Consider the following 18,348-nt stretch of genomic DNA (forward strand, 5'->3'; position numbering starts at 1 on the left):
TAAGTCAAGGTATTAACTCTTTTGTTCACTGCTGCACCCTTTGTACCTAATATGGGTCCAGCACATAGTAGAGCCTCAAGAAACATGTGTTAAATGAGTATCTTTTTGAACCAAAGAGGTACATGGGAAAAGCTTACTTACCTTCTTCATCACTGAGCCCTAGCTGCCCTGCATTATTCATCCCCCAGCCAAAAACAGCTCCAGAGAGAGACAGGGCAAAGCTGTGGGCCCCTCCTGCAGCCACCTGAGCCAGTGGGATCCCCTCCAGGGACCTCACCCTCTGCGGGCTGGCCTGGGAGGGAAACTCCTTCCCCAAGCCCAGCTGCCCATGGCTGTTCTTTCCCCAGGTGAAAAACTGACCATCTGAAATAAGAACAGAATATCTGGTGTTAAATAATCTCCATAGAAAAATACTGCTGCCCTGTAGGGTCATCTGGTAGTTGACCCCACACACACACCAAACCCACCCAAGGGCAAAGGAGCAGAGACACTTCATGCTGTAACCAAAAGCTCCACTTCTGTCATAACCAAAGCTCCCACTTGTCATAACAACAAAGAAATAAGCTGAGTCTAACTACTCTTCCAAGGCTATTAACATTTATGCAAATAAAAATTAAATGTTTAAGTCAATTCAGTTTTGCATAGGTCAGTTACCATGCTTGGATCCACTAAGCAAGCTGAACTATTTTGACTGCCCAAAGACAATGAGACCCAGGACTTTATGAGGCCAGCTAAGAACATGATTGATTACACCACAGAGTATCAAACAGGACATGTCAGTGTAGACTTCCTTCAAATTTATTCTAACAGAGAACACGGTATTATTTGCAGGCTTAGATTTCTCTAATTCCCTTTTCATTTACTGGGGCACCTGATAGTGGAACAGTGAGCTGGACAGTGAGCTATAGCTAAGAAAAACCAGTCTTCTTGCTGTGCAACAACACCTCGGTGCAGCCCTGCCTGCTGCTCCTGTTCCCCTGGGAAAGAGCTGGAGCAGCTGTGATGGCCACTGTCTCCATCATTCTCTCCCTGAGAAAAGTGAGGTGCCTGGGAACTGCCACTGTCCAGTAGCAATGCATAGACCCTAACCAGTTAATTACAGGTTTCCAGTTAGATAGCAGCACACAAAAATGCAAAGAGAATTGGTGACAAAATTATCATAACATTAGCATAATGTTACATTACCAGCCGCAAGAGCCAAGCAATGCCAGTTGCCACAAGAAACTTGTAATATCGTCTGCTGGTTCAGCTTTTGTATTAACCTAAAGCAGGAAAGGATTTATTCTTAAGAAGGGCATTAACAAATGATGATCAGAAATATTAACAACTAAATAAAACAGTTGTAACAAATAACATCATTTTTTCTACAAGACTTTTAAAAATCAAATATATAATCTTACATGATACAATTCCATTAGGTCTTTCACTAAAAGATCTTTCACTAAAAGATCTTTCACTAAAGACTTTTCACTAGAGTGCCTCTTAGGTACTATTAAAAACAAAACAAAACAAAAAAACTTCTGCACTTAACCCACTGTCACACCCTCTGTTAATTCCCACCTGTCACCTCCAATTCAGGAACAAAGGGAGTAAAGCTACAGAAGAGAGTTCCCTAAGAATATGGCTGGTGTCTAAATGGCTTTCAAAATGAGGGCAATGCCATGATCCAGCACTTCCACTTCTGAATATATATCCAAAAGAATTGAAAGCAGTATTCCCAAAGAGATATCTGTACACCCAGGTTAATGGCAGCATTATTCACAATGGCCTAAAGGTAGATGCAACCTAAGTGTCCATCAACAGATGAATGAACAAAATATGGCATATAAATTGAATATTTTATATAATCTTCATTATATTTTTCCCATTAATCAACCTTAAAAAAGGAAAATTCTGAAATGCACTTCAATGTGGATGAAACTTGAGGACATTATGCTAAATTGAAATAGCCCAGTCACTAAAAGACAAATACTGTGTGATATGATTCCATTTACGAGGTACCGAGTGCAATCAAAGTCACAGAAACAGAAAGTAAAATGGTGGCCACCAGGGGCTTGAGGAGGAAAAATGAGGGGCGCTGTTTACTGAGTATAGAGTTTAATTTTTACATGATAAAGTCCTGGAGATTGGTCACAGTGTTTAATGTAAGTATTCTTGATGCCACTGAACTGTACACTTAAAAATGGTTAAGATGGTAAGTTCTATGCTGTGTGTATTTTACCACAATTAAAGAAAAAATACGGGCAATGCTGCCAAAACCCTGATTTCCTAGAATGGTAAAGAGGAAGATCATATGCTTACGTTTCAAATCACATTCCTCTGCTTGCTCATATGAAAGGCAGATAAGAACAGTACCTGCTTCACAGGGTGCGGTGAGAATTAAATGAAAACATCCATGCAAAGTGCCTTGCACTGCCCAGCAGAGCTGGGCAGTCCGGGAATAGCTCCTCCTCTCTGCTTGAACAGTTCACAAGGTGCCATGTTCCTCTTTATTAAGCATACGGCACAGAAGCAAAGATGGACAGGCACTTGGGAGGCGGGTATTTTAGGAAATAGAAGGGGCCAGGAAGGGGGAATTACAATGGTAGCTCTTGTTTTTGTTAATGTTTCATTTTCTCAGATATAAAAAAGTTAAAATAGAGTTCATGTGTGCATTTAATACCAATTAGCACCCAACTATTTTAATCGATATGTAATTGTAGATTCACATGCAGTTGTAAGAAATAATAGAGACCCCTTATCCCATTTCCCCCAATGGTAACATTTTGCAATACTGTAGTATAATATCATAGCAAGAATACTAACATTAATACAATCTACTGAGCTTATTCATATTTCCCCAGTTTTATCTGTACTCATTTCTGAGTGTGTATTAATCCTACGGCCCGTGTATATTCATGTATCCACGCCGTAGTCAAGATACTAACAATTCCCACACCACAAGGATTCCTGGTGATGTACTTTTACTATTCCCCGCTCCCCAGCCATAGGTCATGGCAATCACTAATCTATACTCCATCTCTAAAATTTTGTCATTTCCAGAATATTATACAAATGTAATCATACTCATATTTTTTTTCATTGCTTTTAGAGAGAGAGGAAGGGAATGAAACATCCATGCAAGAGAAAAGCATCACCCGGTTGCCTCTCATACGAGCCCACATGAGGGATCATACACACCCAGACGGGAGCTCAAACTCGTAACCTAGGAATGTGCTGTGACCGGGAATCAAACCCACAACCTTTCGGATGCAGAATGACATTCCAACCAACTGAGCCACACAAGCTAGGGGGGAATCATACTCACATTTTTTAACTTGAGATACAGACTTCTATAACTAATTACAATTTTTGTCATGAGTACTATAACAGTATAAGGCACAGCAGTAGCACAAAGGAATAGCAATTAAATGAAAAAAAGCAGAAACTAAAATATAGCAAATATCTAACAAAGCAAGAACAGGAAGTAATATTTATAACAATTGACATTTGAAAACTCAGATTCCTTTCTCTGACATTCTTACCTGGGCACTGCCACTGAATCCTCAGTAGTCATGAGTCCCAGCTGACCATCACTCCCTGCACCCCAGGAAAACAGCTGGCCCCGGTCACTGAGGGCCAGACTGTGGGACTCGCCACACGCCACATGGACAATGTGCTGATCTGCCAAAGCTCCAATTTGTTCTGAAAGAGACCAAACCAAAGCAGGAAAATGTACAACCAAGAAACAGGAATTGCACAGAATTACCTTCCCAACTAGTTTGTTTTTCATATTCATATTAGAGGTCATAAATTTTGTATGTTTCTAAAAGCTGTCAATTTAGATCCCAGCTATACTGGGCAGCACACATATCTCAGATGTTCTTTCATGTGCCTGGATTGGGGGAGCGCATTCTAGGAGGGGGTCTCATTGTCCCCAGGTAGACCCACTGCTTTCAGCAATATACTTCATTTTCACTCACATTTGGGCCTCTCTGGTTCAGTCACCCTACAATGCTCCCTCCCCAATCCAGAAAAACACCTTTCTCCCTCAGTTCCAGAACGCAGTCTCATACACATCTAGCTAAAAGATAAGAGAATTTCTCTGAGAAAACTAGCTCAAAAGACCCACAGACACAAACATTTCTGAGTACCCCAATGAAATGTCCAGCTTCCCACTAGTTAACAAGACTTGCCAACACAGCGTCACTCAGGTTTTAGTACCTCATTCTTAAATATGAAAGACTGGCCAAGAACCATCATATATTTGAGGGAAAGCTTAACATGAAAAACAAAGAGCAAAACAAACAAAAAATAAACTTCAAAGAAAAGGATCATGTAGGGAGCAGGGAAAAATGTTTAAATCATTAGAGAAATAAAAGATAGGGCACATTCAAATATTCAGAAAGCAAACAAAACTACCTTGAAGAACAGGAATAAGGCAGCATGAATACAAAGGAAAAACCTTCAAAAGCAGGACAGGAAATTAGAATTAAAGAAACTTTCTAAGAAATAGAACAAAAAGCCCTGGCTGGTGTAGCTCAGTGGATTGAGCACGGGGCCTGCGAACCAGACGATCGCGGTTCGATTCCCAGTCAGGGAACATGCTTGGGTTGCAGGCCAGTTTCCGGCAGGGGCCAGTTTCCTGCAGGGGATGCACAAGAAGCAACCATACATTGATGTTTCTTTCCTCTCTCCTTCCCTTCCCCTCTAAAAAGATAAATAAATAAAATATTTTTAAAAAAGAAATAGAACAAAAAAGCAAAGAATAAAATGAGGAATAAAAGAAAGAAATGAGGGGACAAAATACGAGTTAGAAAACTTCAAAGAAGGGTAAAAAAGATTTCTCATTACCTAACGACATGAGTTTTGCACTGAAAGGCCCTATTAAGACTCAGAATAACGACTCATAAAACACTGACTTCTGAAAGTTCTCAAAAGAAGAGTTTATATATAATGGAACAGATATCAGAATGGTATCAGATTTCTCAAAATCAATACCAAAAACTAGAAGACAATGAAGCAATGCCTTTACAGTTCTGCAGGCAAATTACTTCCAACTGAGAATTCTATACTTAGCCAACTATGAATCAAATGTGAGAAGAAAAATGAACTTTCAGGCACATAAAGCTCTCAAAATATTTTACTTCCCACACTGCCTTTCTCAGAAATTACCAAAAAATCATGCCTCTAAAACAAAGGAATTGGCAGGAAACAAGAATTTTACATAGCAGAGGTGAAGACTATTTCCAAGGTAGCTATGTAGCAGGCCTATGAAGCAAAGAATGTCTCCATGATGAAAAAGGAAATATAATCTAATGAGTTTTACATTATGTTTTACTATTCGGTCAGACAATACAGAGGGTACAATGTGGGAAAATGAAATAATTAACTCCAAAAAACAGCAAATGTTTTACAGGAAGTAAAAGTAATTATGGTGCATGAAGTCATAATAACCAAGTAAATATAATTTATATTACATAGTTAAAAACTTAATTGTCAGTTTATTTTTTTTAAATCAACTATTTAGGAAGAGATAAGCATCCAGAGGTGAGGAAGAAAGGGTGGGTGGAGAATATGAGAGAATGCCAATCTTCGCCAGTGTAAAATAACCCACACTTACTGACTGCTTCCTGTGTGCTAGGAACTGTTTTAACTGCTGTTTATGTTCTATTTCATTTAGCCACCACATGACTGCCTATTCACGAGTGCCTAACCCTATGAGCCAGGCACTCATAAACAGATCTTCATTTTTTTAAAGATTTTATTTACTGATTTTTAGAGAAAGGGGAAGGGAGGGAGGGAGAGATGCATCATTGTGTGGTTGCTCTCGTGTGCCCCCTACTGGGGACCCACAACCCAGGCATGTGCCCTGACTGGGAATTGAACTGGCAATTCTGGTTCGCAGGCCAGCACTCAATCCACTGATCCACACCAGCTAGGGCTAGATTTTCATTTTTAAAGAATATCTCAGGCTCTAATGCTCTGCTATTAAGAATATAAAATGGTACAACCACTTTGGAAAATAGTTGGCAGCTTTTCAAAATACAGACTTTACTCCATGACCCAACAATTCTACTTCTAAGTATATACCCAAGAGAAACAAAAACATATATCCACACAAAAACTTGAGCACAAATGTCCCTAGCAGCATTATTTATAATAGCCTAAAACTTGGAACAAGTCAATATCCATCAACTGATAAAGTATAAATAAAATGTGAAACACTCACACAAAGGAATATTATTGGGCAATAAAAAGGAATGAAGTACTGATACAACATAGATGAACCTTGAAAACATTATGCCAAGTAAAAGTAAGTCAGTCAAAAAAAACCTCATATTGTGATTCCATTTACATGAAATGTCCTGAATAGGTAAATATATAGATTAGTTGTTGCCTAAGGATAGGGGTTAGAGAATGAGGGGAGGAGCTGAATGAGTGCTAATGGTTATGGAGCTTCTTCAATAAAGCTACTATTAAACGAAGATGTCTCAGGGTAGAACACGGGTATAAACTTGAGTCAGCGAGCTGTCACAGCAGTACAAGCGCAGTTAGCTGCCATAGATGTAACCACACAGCTTCTCATTCTGTAATACTCACAGTTTTAGGGTTACAAATAAAACTCCATACATAGTTTTTCAAGATTTTTATATAATTTTTTTGCTTTAATCTCTTACAAAATTTTGTACAAATGCAGCAATTCTGTATCAATTTACTGCTTCTGAAATATATATTCAATCATTATACATTTTATTTTTTATTGTATTTATCTCCATTACCATTTATCCCCCTTATACTCCCTTTCCTCCAGGTAATCACCACACTGTGGTCCATGCCCCTGAGTCCTTTGTCCTTATTGCCCGATCCCTCCACTCCCTAACTGTCACCTTAGCTGTCATCCCCCCAACCTTACCTGTCATCCTGCTCTCCATCTATGAGTCTGTCTCTGTTTTGCTTCTTGGTTTAGTCTGTTCATTAGATTCCACATATGAGTGAAATCATATGGTATTTGTCTTTCTCTGACTGGCTTATTTCACTTAGCGTAATATTCTCTGGGTTCATCCATGATGTTGCAAAGGGTAAACTCTTCTCTTTCACAGCCAAGTAGTATTCCATTGTGTAAATGTCCAATAGTTGTTTTATCGACTCATCTACTGATGGACACTTGGGCTGCTTCCGTAACTTGGCGACTGTAAATAACACTGCAAAGAACATAGGGGTGTTTATGTTCTTTTGGATTAGTGTTTTGGGTTCCTTCGGATATATTCCCAGAAGTGGGATGGCTGGGTCAAAAGGCAGATCTATTTTTAATCTGCTGAGTTATCTCTAGGCTGCACTAATCTGCATTCCCACCAACAGTGCAAAAGGGTTTACCTTCCCCCACATCCTCACCAGCACCTGTTGTTTGTTGATTTATTGATGGTATCCATTCTGACAAGTGTGATGGTATCTCATTGTGGTTTTAATTTGCATTTCTCTGATGATTAGTGATGTTGAACATCTTTTCACAGGTCTACTAGCCATCCGTATGTCCTCTTTGGAGAAGTGTCTATTCAAGGTTCTAAACATATTCACCTATTTTTCCTACTCTTTTTGTAGTTTCACATTTTTAATTTATGTCTTTCATACATTTGTAAGTTACTTTTGAATATGGAGTGAGCTAGAGAGTCTAGGTCTATTTACAGGTGAACAACCAATTATATATATGGACTCCATTTATTAAGTAAACCATCCTCTCCCACTGAAATGCCCCACTAAGCATATGCCTGATCACCTGGGCCGCCATGCAATCTAGACCAGAAATAAATTCTGCATAAAAGCTTAAGAAAAGTCAAAGTGCCTTAGTACTTTATATAAATATACAAATTACACAGAGCAAAATTCAGAGTCAAGAATGCATTAAGGGAAGAATAACAGTAAAAGTGCAAAAAGACCAAAGTACAGCTTCCTCTTGACTTGTGGGTCTGGCCTCACCATGAGGGTTAGTCCAAAACAGGGACAGAGAGTAGCCACTTAAACAGAAAGGATTCGTGTATCTTGAAGTCTTTGGCGCCCTCCAGTCTTTCCTGGCACAGGGCTTTCACTGGTCAGTTTCATCCACATGCACTACAGCCTGAAGCTCTCCCAGCTCGGCACTCAATGGGCTGTCCTAAGAAGTCCCCCCCCCCCCCATAGCTCTGTNCCATGCAATCTAGACCAGAAATAAATTCTGCATAAAAGCTTAAGAAAAGTCAAAGTGCCTTAGTACTTTATATAAATATACAAATTACACAGAGCAAACTTCAGAGTCAAGAATGCATTAAGGGAAGAATAACAGTAAAAGTACAAAAAGACCAAAGTACAGCTTCCTCTTGACTTGTGGGTCTGGCCTCACCATGAGGGTTAGTCCAAAACAGGGACAGAGAGTAGCCACTTAAAACAGAAAGGATTCGTGTATCTTGAAGTCTTTGGCTCCCTCCAGTCTTTCCTGGCACAGGGCTTTCACTGGTCAGTTTCATCCACATGCACTACAGCCTGAAGCTCTCCCAGCTCCGCACTCAATGGGCTGTCCTAAGAAGTCCCCCCCCCCCCCATAGCTCTGTTTGGCTGGAACACAGCCAAAAGGAATTAGTCACGGAAACTGAACAAACTTGAAACAGTGGTTTTCTCACCAAAAATATCTAAATCGAGGCAGTTAAATGGTAATCCATAAAGTGATTGAACTAAGGGATGGCAGTGAGATTTGCTTTTTTTCTTAAACTCATAAAATGATAAAGAAAATAAATTCTGTAGATCTAGTGGCCCTGCCCAACCCTGGGTGAAACATACTAGCACCTTCCTTTCATTCAGCCTAAATCTGGTGATGTCCATAAGTGAGAGAGAGGGGAGGGGAGAGAGGAAGAAAGTAGGGGAGAGAGGAAGAAAGTGGGGGAGAGAGAGAAAAAAAGGAAATGGGGAACGTGGGAAGATGGAAAGAAGGGGTGAGGGGAGAAAGAAAAATATGGCTCATTGCTCTCTGCGCACTGGCCCAACCCTTCCCACTTTTTTTTTTAATCCTCACCCAAGGATGTGTTTTACTGATTTGAGAGAGAGAGAGAAATATCAATGTGAGAACAAAACATCCATCAGCTGCCTCCCAAATATGTCCCAACCAGGGATCGAATCCATGAACCAGGTATGTGGGTTCTAACCCACAATCTTCTGGCCTATGGGATGGCACTCCAACGAAGTGAGCCACATGGCCAGTGCCCCTTCCCATTCTTAATCGCAGTTTGTCGGTTTAGAAATATAAAAAGCAATTCTTCACAAAACCTAAGATGAATTCCCCTCTCCATATCAGAGGGTAGCAGATGCTTTATGATAAATTAGAACAGTAAAACAGAAAGGAGACAGGCATCTAGTCAATCTGAATCATACTCTCGGTGACCAATGGGAGAACATGAAATAATTAGAATATATTGTTCACCGCTAATGTCACTATATTGGAAATAGTAAGGACATTCACCGAAGCTTTTCTGCTTCAGAAGCTACTCTCAGTGAAGAATAAAGAACAGAAAGATGGTCAAGCGTGGACTAACATTCATAAAAGACAGAACAGAAAACTCCTCTCATTCATGGTTTGAGGTATCCCTATCATATGCTGCCGCACAGTAAATTAAAACACTCTGAAACTACTGCAGCCTTCTTTCCTTTAGGTGGAGGGGAAAGCATGTCATGTATGCTCCGTGGGGAGCGCAGGGTGACTGCTACCTCTGTCTTCCCTCTTTCCTTTCTCTCCTAGTTCCCAGCATCCTTGCTTCCAGCTGGGCCTGGAGGAGGCCGGCGTTGCCCCCACCTCCTTAGTGAAAAACAGGGGACCCGCTGCCTAAGGGCAAAATGGTCCCCACCTTCCCGCACTCCCCGTTTTGACTTTGTGCCCAAATAGCCTCTGAGTACTGTGGGCAGAAGGCAGAACCTACTACCACAGTCCATTTAAGCATGATCAGCACTATTCATATAGCACTAGGCTAATTCCAAATCAATAAATGAAAGATTTCTGTCACATAATAAAGAATGCAAACTGACCACTAAACTATCTTAAGTAGGAAATGGGTTTTTTCATGATTAAGGACCCTTTTCAAGCTCTCATTAATTTCACTCTGAAAAGAAGGAAAAAAGAGCCTTACAACTCTCTTCCTAGCAGTGTGAACATCTAACTCCCCCCAAAGGTTAACAGGCTCAGATGCTATTTTGACTAGACCTGATGGAAAGTTCTCGGACGCTCTCAGATTTTAATGAGGTGAATCATATTCCTTCTGAGAGTCTCTGACTCCACTGAAAATGCTTCCATCTCAATAGCTGGCAGAGTAGCAAAGGAGAAAAATATCACAAGGGAGATATTAAAACTTTCAGTACAGCAAGCTGATTCTGGAGTCCAAAAAACACAGCATAGTAGCTTTACCTCCATGGAAAAGCACTTGGGAAATATAAGCAGTCTTTAAATGGAGCCCAGAAAAATCTTACAACTGTATCAGTGGACTAGAGAACTGACCCACCACAAAATTCCACTACTGTCCATCCTCTACTGCCTTATACATAACTCATATCCACACATTCTGCAAAAAAATTTAAAAGTGTCCTATCACTGAAGAGTGTCTGTATCAATCACATTAATAAAAAGCTATTCACGCGCACCTGGAAATGTACTTATGCTGGGGAAAGGTGTGGCAGTGAGGGGTGAGAGGCACTGTAAAGAATGTGTACCTGAGAGTCCGCTTGGTTTCATGATTCTAACACCAGTTTGGCAGCAAAAGGGGAGGGGCAGGGGGAGGACCACTAATAACGAACAACTGACTTATGAGCTAGGTGATACCACTTGTTAAAGACAATGTTCTTTGATTTTTTCTAAAATCGGGTAAAACTGCCCTGGCTGGTATGGCAGTGTGGTTCAGTGGCNATATCACAAGGGAGATATTAAAGCTTTCAGTACAGCAAGCTGATTCTGGAATCCAAAAAACACAGCATAGTAGCTTTACCTCCATGGAAAAGCACTTGGGAAATATAAGCAGTCTTTAAATGGAGCCCAGAAAAATCTTACAACTGTATCAATGGACTAGAGAACTGACCCACCACAAAATTCCACTACTGTCCATCCTCTACTGCCTTATACATAACTCATATCCACACATTCTGCAAAAAAAATTAAAAGTGTCCTATCACTGAAGTGTCTATATCAATCACATTAATAAAAAGCTATTCACGCGCACCTGGAAATGTACTTATGCTGGGGAAAGGTGTGGCAGTGAGGGGTGAGAGGCACTGTAAAGAATGTGTACCTGAGAGTCCGCTTGGTTTCATGATTCTAACACCAGTTTGGCAGCAAAAGGGGAGGGGCAGGGGGAGGACCACTAATAACGAACAACTGACTTATGAGCTAGGTGATACCACTTGTTAAAGACAATGTTCTTTGATTTTTTCTAAAATCGGGTAAAGCTGCCCTGGCTGGTATGGCAGTGTGGTTCAGTGGCTTGCATGCAGGCCTTCAAACCAAACAGTTGCTGGTTCCATTCCCAGTCAGGGCACATGCCTGGGTCGTAGGCCAGGTCCCCCAGTGGCGGGCATGAGAGAGATAAGAGGCAATAGATCAATGGTTCTCTTATACACTGATGTTTCTCTTCCTCTCTTTCTTCCTCCCTTCCCCTCTCCTGCAAATAAATAAATAAATTCTTGTAAAAAATAAAAATGGGTAAAACTAATAACAGAGTTTACTGAACTGAAGTTGCTGAGTCTATTATAGCTCCCTTTGGAGAAGTTCTGCTGCACGACACCAAATCCACTCTTAGCTCTGTGAAGCCTGATAAATGGAAATTTTTACCATTCAAGTCACTCCTTTATTCTCCATCCTTAAAAGTCAGCAATTTTTTTAATACGATCACTCTGATCTTTGTTTACCCAGCCCAAACCACCTCCCAAGCTCATGCAGAACATGGCAAAGTAACAAAATAGTGAAACCAATGAGACATTCTATTTATGTAACACATTTCTATACCATGTGCCTTCCACATGGTGCTTAACACTAAGATACAAAGACAAATAAGAAACTAAATCTTAAAAACTATATGATTTCACATATTATCAAAAACTCTGAAGAGAGTCATTGTCTCATGATAAGAGCCATTAATTTTGTTGTAAACGCAGATGTGAAGGTGTTCAGTTCCTAAAAAAAACTGTATAGCTTAGTGGATTGAGCGCGGGCCTGCGAACCAGATGATAGGGGTTCGATTCCCAGTCAGGGCACACGCCTGGGTTGCAGGCCAGTTTCCAGCAGGGGGTGCATGAGAGGCAATCCTACATTGATATTCCTCTCCCTCTCTCCTTCCCTTCCCCTCTAAAGATAAATAAATAAAATCTTTAAAAAAAAAGAAACTGTAGATCATAATATGGAACAAAAATAAGACTTCATGATTCCACTTTAAGGTGTCAAAGACCCAAATTTGTACACAACATGAAATCAGTCTTGTGGAAGATGCTATGCATCGCTTACCCATTAGCCATCACCCACTTCTTCCTTGCACCAGAACCCTCGGGAATATCAGGCCCCTCCCCAAACCTAGGAGATGAGGAACTGCCTGGGACTCCAGAAGCCCTCCCTGTCCTTCAGCCACAATCCTCACTGGTTTGTAAAGCCAGAAGTTATGAGGGCTTCTCTTCATGGCATGGAACCATGAACTAAGGGGCGTGGTGTGTGGCTGGGACTCCTCGCTCCCCAGGGGGAACCTCCAGAGCCAAGATATCCCTCCCTGTTTTTTATCCAACACTCGTGAGTATGGAGCCTGTCCCACGTCCCAGGGATGGGACCCTTCCTACCAGTCTCAATGTGGTTTCTTCTTCAAATCCTCGTTTGTAGGATTTCCATTCAGCTAGAGTTTGATGGTTAATCATGATGGTTCTCCTGCAGTTGAGCTGTAATTCTGATGCAACTAAAATTGTGGAAGGTTGTGGGAGGATGAGCATACAGCATCTACCTACACCATTATCTTGACCGGAAGTCTCCTCTACTGCCTTTACAGATGAAAAGGGGATCGTGTCCTGTACCTTTAATCAAAGCACCTGGATCATATTTGGTATTTTACCAGTAAATTAAAGAATACAGTCTTCTTTTTTAAGGACTGAGTCCTTTTTTAAGGACTTTTCTTTTATAAGGACTGAGTGTTAAACAAGAAAAACAGTTTGAGAATAAAACTCTATTGGGCCTCCCTGGTCAGCCTGAGATTAAAAAGATACCTGTGGACATAATTCTAGGATTATTAAAACCAAACCACCTGTTAGTACCCAAGCAAAACTCAAACTCAATTCCTTTCCTTTTCTCCTTTATACATATATAGCTGGGATAATAATACTGACCTATTTACAGAATTACATGAGGATTAGTCAGCTTAAAAATGCTAAGCACATCAAGATGAAGAAAGCTTATAATATGTATATGTACTTAACCACTTTTACAATTAACAAATGTATCACCATACAAACCACTGTATTCATTCCTTAAAATATTGCAAATTTTTTAAAATTACAAATATCTTCTCACACTTAAGATGTTCATTATTAAGTACATATTTCCTAAAGCATTCAAATATTTTTAAAGAAAACAGGCTGAGTACAATAGAAAGAATTACAACTTACTTACAACTTTACTTACTTAAAGAATTAAGCACACCAAAAAATAAAATTACTAAATGACATTTGCTCCTGATCCCTATGCCTCTGGACCAGAAAGCTGTCCATTCAGCTATCAGAAATGTCAACACATCTCGCCAGGTTTGATTACTACCATTATCATCATCATTGGATAGGGGGCACAGCCTCCCAGCCCACCTTCCACTCCTAATGAGGAAGAGATGGGGCGGGCCCCTAACAAGCACAGTGTTGAGATCTGAACATTTCCTATGGCACCTTCTGCCTTTGATATCGGAGTTATGCACCTGGAAACATGCACTTCAATAACAAGAAGTCATTATAGAATTTCTTCTATTTCCTTTCAGCTCAGCCAGTTTGCTTTCAAGCAAAAGCTGATTAACATAACAGAGTTATTGGGTCCTTCAGATGCAGGACAGCAAACTGATAAGCCAGTTCAAAGTGTTACTTCTACCAGGGTTAGTGGCAACCACAGCTCTGGGAATTAAGGCCTTTTAGATGGTCTTTATAAATTTCATTTATCAAACAGTAGGGTTGTTACATATGGTGATAGAAATTATGGAAATGCTTAGACTGAATACAAAATGTGAATATGAATTGGATTAAATTACCTGCGAGAGAGAGAGGAGCTAACTAATTCAGGAGAAAATAAAAGGAACCAACCATAGATACGAATCCAACAGGGTTGCACAGAAATGTTAGAGCCTGCTTGTAAACTGTTAACCTTGGGTTTGCTATGAAAAGGCTTCCTGGGATGTCTATGCATGATTCTAAGAACTTAAACACAGTCAAATTAGATTAAACAAAATAGTTGCACCTAACATAGTTTTTGTCCACTGAATATAGGAAGGAAGGTTAGAGGAAGTTTACAATAATTCAGACAGCCCTAAAAACACAAGGACCAGTTCATGCTAATTCCAAAATGAGAAATCAGAGTAAATATTGGGAGAGGAAAGCTGTCCACTTCGCTGAAGAGCAGTGCTGACAGTGTGGCTGGGTGAGAAGAAGAGAAATGCAGTACTGAAGTAAGATTTTTCTGTTTTTCTCTATAGGCAACCAGGTCCTATTTTAGTTTAGTAAAATATTTTAAGATTTGCTTTATGTTCAGTTATGGATTAAACATTTATAAAAAGTCATCATTTAGGGAAAAATTCATATTTTTGCTTGCTTTATTAAAAAAGGGAAGACATACAAGTCTTCCTATAATGCAGCTGTGTAACTGTATGCCTTTGGAAATCATGAGATGAATTCATAAGCAAAAACATGAGGAAAGTAGGAATAATCATAAAACTATCCCTGATCGGGGGAGTGGCAGAAAAGGTGGGTCAAGCTGATGTCACAATGTAAGGGAGAGAAAAGTCAAAAGGGAGAAGAATACACAGAACAGTTACAATCCAACACTTAAAAAGAAAAGCTGGACATTGAGTTTAGACAGGGCTTTGGCATTCTGCCCATGAAAAATGTTTCTGGGAATCACAGGCGTCTTTGCCCTTGGCCAGGGTACAAATGAATGAGTCAGGGACACACCTTAGGTAGAACCCTAGGCTTCCCGACTAAATGGAAAAATATATGGGGCCTACATAACCAGCAGCTTCTTCTTTGGTACTGGGCATGTCCTTGAAATGCCCTCTCTCCACCACACAGGGAAGTTGGTCAGGTAAGGGCAGTACTAAGGAGAGAAATGAGAGTCCAAGGGAAGTACGGTAACCTCAGGAGCAACAAAAGCAATTTGGAAACTGTTAGATGTTCTCAAGGATGGGGGGAAAAGAAGAAATCCATAAAAGCTCCATGGAATGCTTTGTATTCCACATTGTGGAATACAGAGTGTGAAGCACTCTGGTACACGGTACAGGATGCCTCCGAAAAAATGGAATTCGCATACCTCAGAACTGTGACGACTAGAGACTAAGTATAAAATAACAGTACACACTGATACGTGATAGTTGGCAGGACAGACTCAAGGCCCATGTTCAAAAAGAATTTTGTGCTGGTACATTGCCTATACCACCACATTCCACCTCTCCTTTTCCTCGCTCTTTTTAATCCTTCATACTACAAATTCCTTTGGTCTGGGCAACGTCAATTCAAACTCTCAGACTTTCCCATTGCCTCTAGAAACACGTTCTCTGAGGAGGTGGCCTTCTCACCAAATACCACAGGGGTCACCTGTGGGCAGCATTCCTGTGGGCTGGGACCAGCACAGGTGACCTGAAACAGGGCCTGTCTGTGACGGACTTCCCCCATGTCTAGAAGCTCTCCAGGTCACAGTTCTCAACAAGCATGTATAGCAAACAGGCTCGCTTTCTTTTCCCACTCATTAAAAATAAACCCAAATGGTACCCAGATTTAGAACACACCTACCAATGAAGAAGTTAAAAGAGAGGGAGGTGCCCGCCCGCATAGTCTTTCCGTTCAAAGAGGCACTCTTCCACAGTTGCTATGGAGTTTATACTTAACAGACAAACTTAACCAAAGACAGCGACTTCTGGAATCTATTGTAATTTATACTAGAACCTTATTTATTTCAAATTTAAATTGTAAGCACCAGCTGGATTCCACGGTTGAATCTGAAAGCCTTTTTGGCACAACTCTAGCCCGAGTCTCTTGTAATCACTCAGCCTTGGCTACAGAGAGCACTGGCCTGACCCACCGTACAGGCAGGAGCAGACGGGCTGCCCCTCACTCCCGCAGGCCAACGAGCCACCCGTGCAACTCCGTCAGGAGGCTCCACTGCGAGAATGTCAGATTGCACTCAGATGTGTTCACCATGGCACCTTCCACAGAGCTTTGCCATTGTAGGACTACAAGGATTTTGTTTCCTTTCTCACCTGTCACCTCAAGGTGAGTCTTCTCATCCCAGGTTCTAAGACAACGGTGCACAATGAGGCATCCCGAGCGACCAGCTCTGCTGGGACGCTGCCTAACAGAAGGCACAGTCACAGAGAACACAGATGGCAGGGCAACCTTCACAGGCTCCAGGTAGCTTTGTGGAATCTTCTTTATCATTTGAATCTACTTCAAGAGCTACAGGAGGACAGGAGCCTCCTCCTCTTACAGGAAAAGAAATTGAGCCCCGGCCAGTGTGGCTTGGTTGGTTGGAGCATTGTTCCATACACCTAAAGTTCTTGGGTTCGATTCCATGTCGGGTTGCGTGCCTAGGTTGAGGGTTTGGTCCCTGGTCAGGGCACATACAGGCAGTAATCGATCAATGTTTTTCTCTCATATTGATGTTTCTGTCTCTCCCCCTTCCTCTCTCTCTAAAATCAACGAAGAAATAACGTCCTTGGGTGAGGGGAAAATGGGGGGCGGGGAATTTGAGACTTTGAAGTACAGGAGCAGAGCGGTAATACCTCCACTAGGTTTGTCAGACTCCAGTGTTTATCCCAACCATGTCGTCTCTTCACGAGTAATGGGAAGATCTTCTCCTGGTCCCCAAATGACTCCCTTCAGAGCCCGGCCAGGGTGAAGGCAAGTCCTTCAAGGGTCATTGGTGTGAAGTAGGCCTAAAGGTTGTCCAAGTCCTAGTAGAATGTAGACCTTCTCCCCCTCAAAAAGCCTAGTATTGGGCTGTGACCTGCCACTGACCCCTCTGTGAGCATTAGTTGTTAGGCACTGGCTCTCACCTGGGGACACAGAGCATGAGGAGGAGCTTAACGTAAGACACAAGTGAGTTGAACAGGAGAGGAAAGACCACCTTGGTTTTAAATCTCTTCTAATACGAAAATCATTTTTAAAAGTAAAATACCTTCCTGCCACCTCCATAATAGTTCTATATTATGCTTCTGTATTATACTAATTGGTAAAAGCTAAAATGGGAATTACTAACTCAATTTATGAATTAGGGCACTGTTAATTGAACTTTTATTTTAGAGAACAACATGATCTGCATACATTTGAGCCTAGAGTATCAGGTGCAATGTACATATAAAGGTGGACATATGGACCATGCTATAAGCCACTTCCTTGAAATTCCATTAGTCCAAGTGTCCAGAAACCCCTGATTAGAACATTGGGTCCTGCTGTAGGTGAGCAGGGAGGGCTCCCATGAAGAAACCTGAAGGCAAGGAATAGGGGAAAGCCCACAAATCATACTTCATCCACTTCACAGTTCCTCTGGTTCTTAAGACCAGCCCCACAGCCCTTTCTCCAATGGTCAACATAAAAACTGATGATGAGTTAACACTGACATGTGGGCAGGAGAACTGCGGAATGCTGCCACTTCCTATGGGAGGGGATATATATAAAAGAGGGAGACAGTGTCACAGAGAAAGTTAGCTCATCCTGACACCAAAATGACTTACCTGAGTAAACACAAAAGAGTAAAATCATCTAGAAAAAAAAACATATTTGCCAATGATACCTCAGACAAGGGTTTAATCTCCAAAATATACAAAAAACTTACACGACTCCACTCTAAGAAGATAAGCAACCCAATTAAAAAGTGGGCAAAGGCCTTGAACAGACACTTCTCCAAGGAGGATACACAGAAGATCCAGAGACACATGAAAAGATGCTCAATATCGCTAGCTATCAGAGAGATGCCAATTAAAACCACAATAAGATACCACTTCACACTAGTCAGAATGGCCATCATAAACAAAGTAACAAACAACAAGTGTTGGAGAGGCTGTGGAAAATGGGAACCCTAATCCATTGTTGGTGGGATTGCAGACTGGTACAACCACTACAGAAAACAGTATGGAATTTTCTAAG

At 41.0% G+C, this 18,348-nt stretch overlaps 1 protein-coding gene across 8 annotated transcripts in view; it reads right to left on the reverse strand.

Annotated features, from left to right (window-relative positions):
• The window catches only part of HERC3 (HECT and RLD domain containing E3 ubiquitin protein ligase 3), a 98,665-nt gene that overhangs the window by 65,810 nt on the left and 14,507 nt on the right, over window positions 1-18,348 (reverse strand). For all 8 annotated transcript variants that reach the window (XM_037046115.1, XM_037046112.1, XM_037046113.1 and 5 more), the window contains 3 exons: window positions 3,525-3,684; window positions 1,186-1,262; window positions 142-363 (listed from right to left, as the gene is read on the reverse strand). In XM_037046115.1, the coding sequence (XP_036902010.1) occupies window positions 142-363; window positions 1,186-1,262; window positions 3,525-3,684 (459 nt within the window). The remainder of the gene's footprint in view (window positions 1-141; window positions 364-1,185; window positions 1,263-3,524; window positions 3,685-18,348) is intronic.

This window comes from Sturnira hondurensis, unplaced genomic scaffold, assembly GCF_014824575.4.
Source record: "Sturnira hondurensis isolate 20B ecotype Veracruz unplaced genomic scaffold, ASM1482457v3 Scaffold0004998, whole genome shotgun sequence".
Taxonomy (NCBI): domain Eukaryota; kingdom Metazoa; phylum Chordata; class Mammalia; order Chiroptera; family Phyllostomidae; genus Sturnira; species Sturnira hondurensis.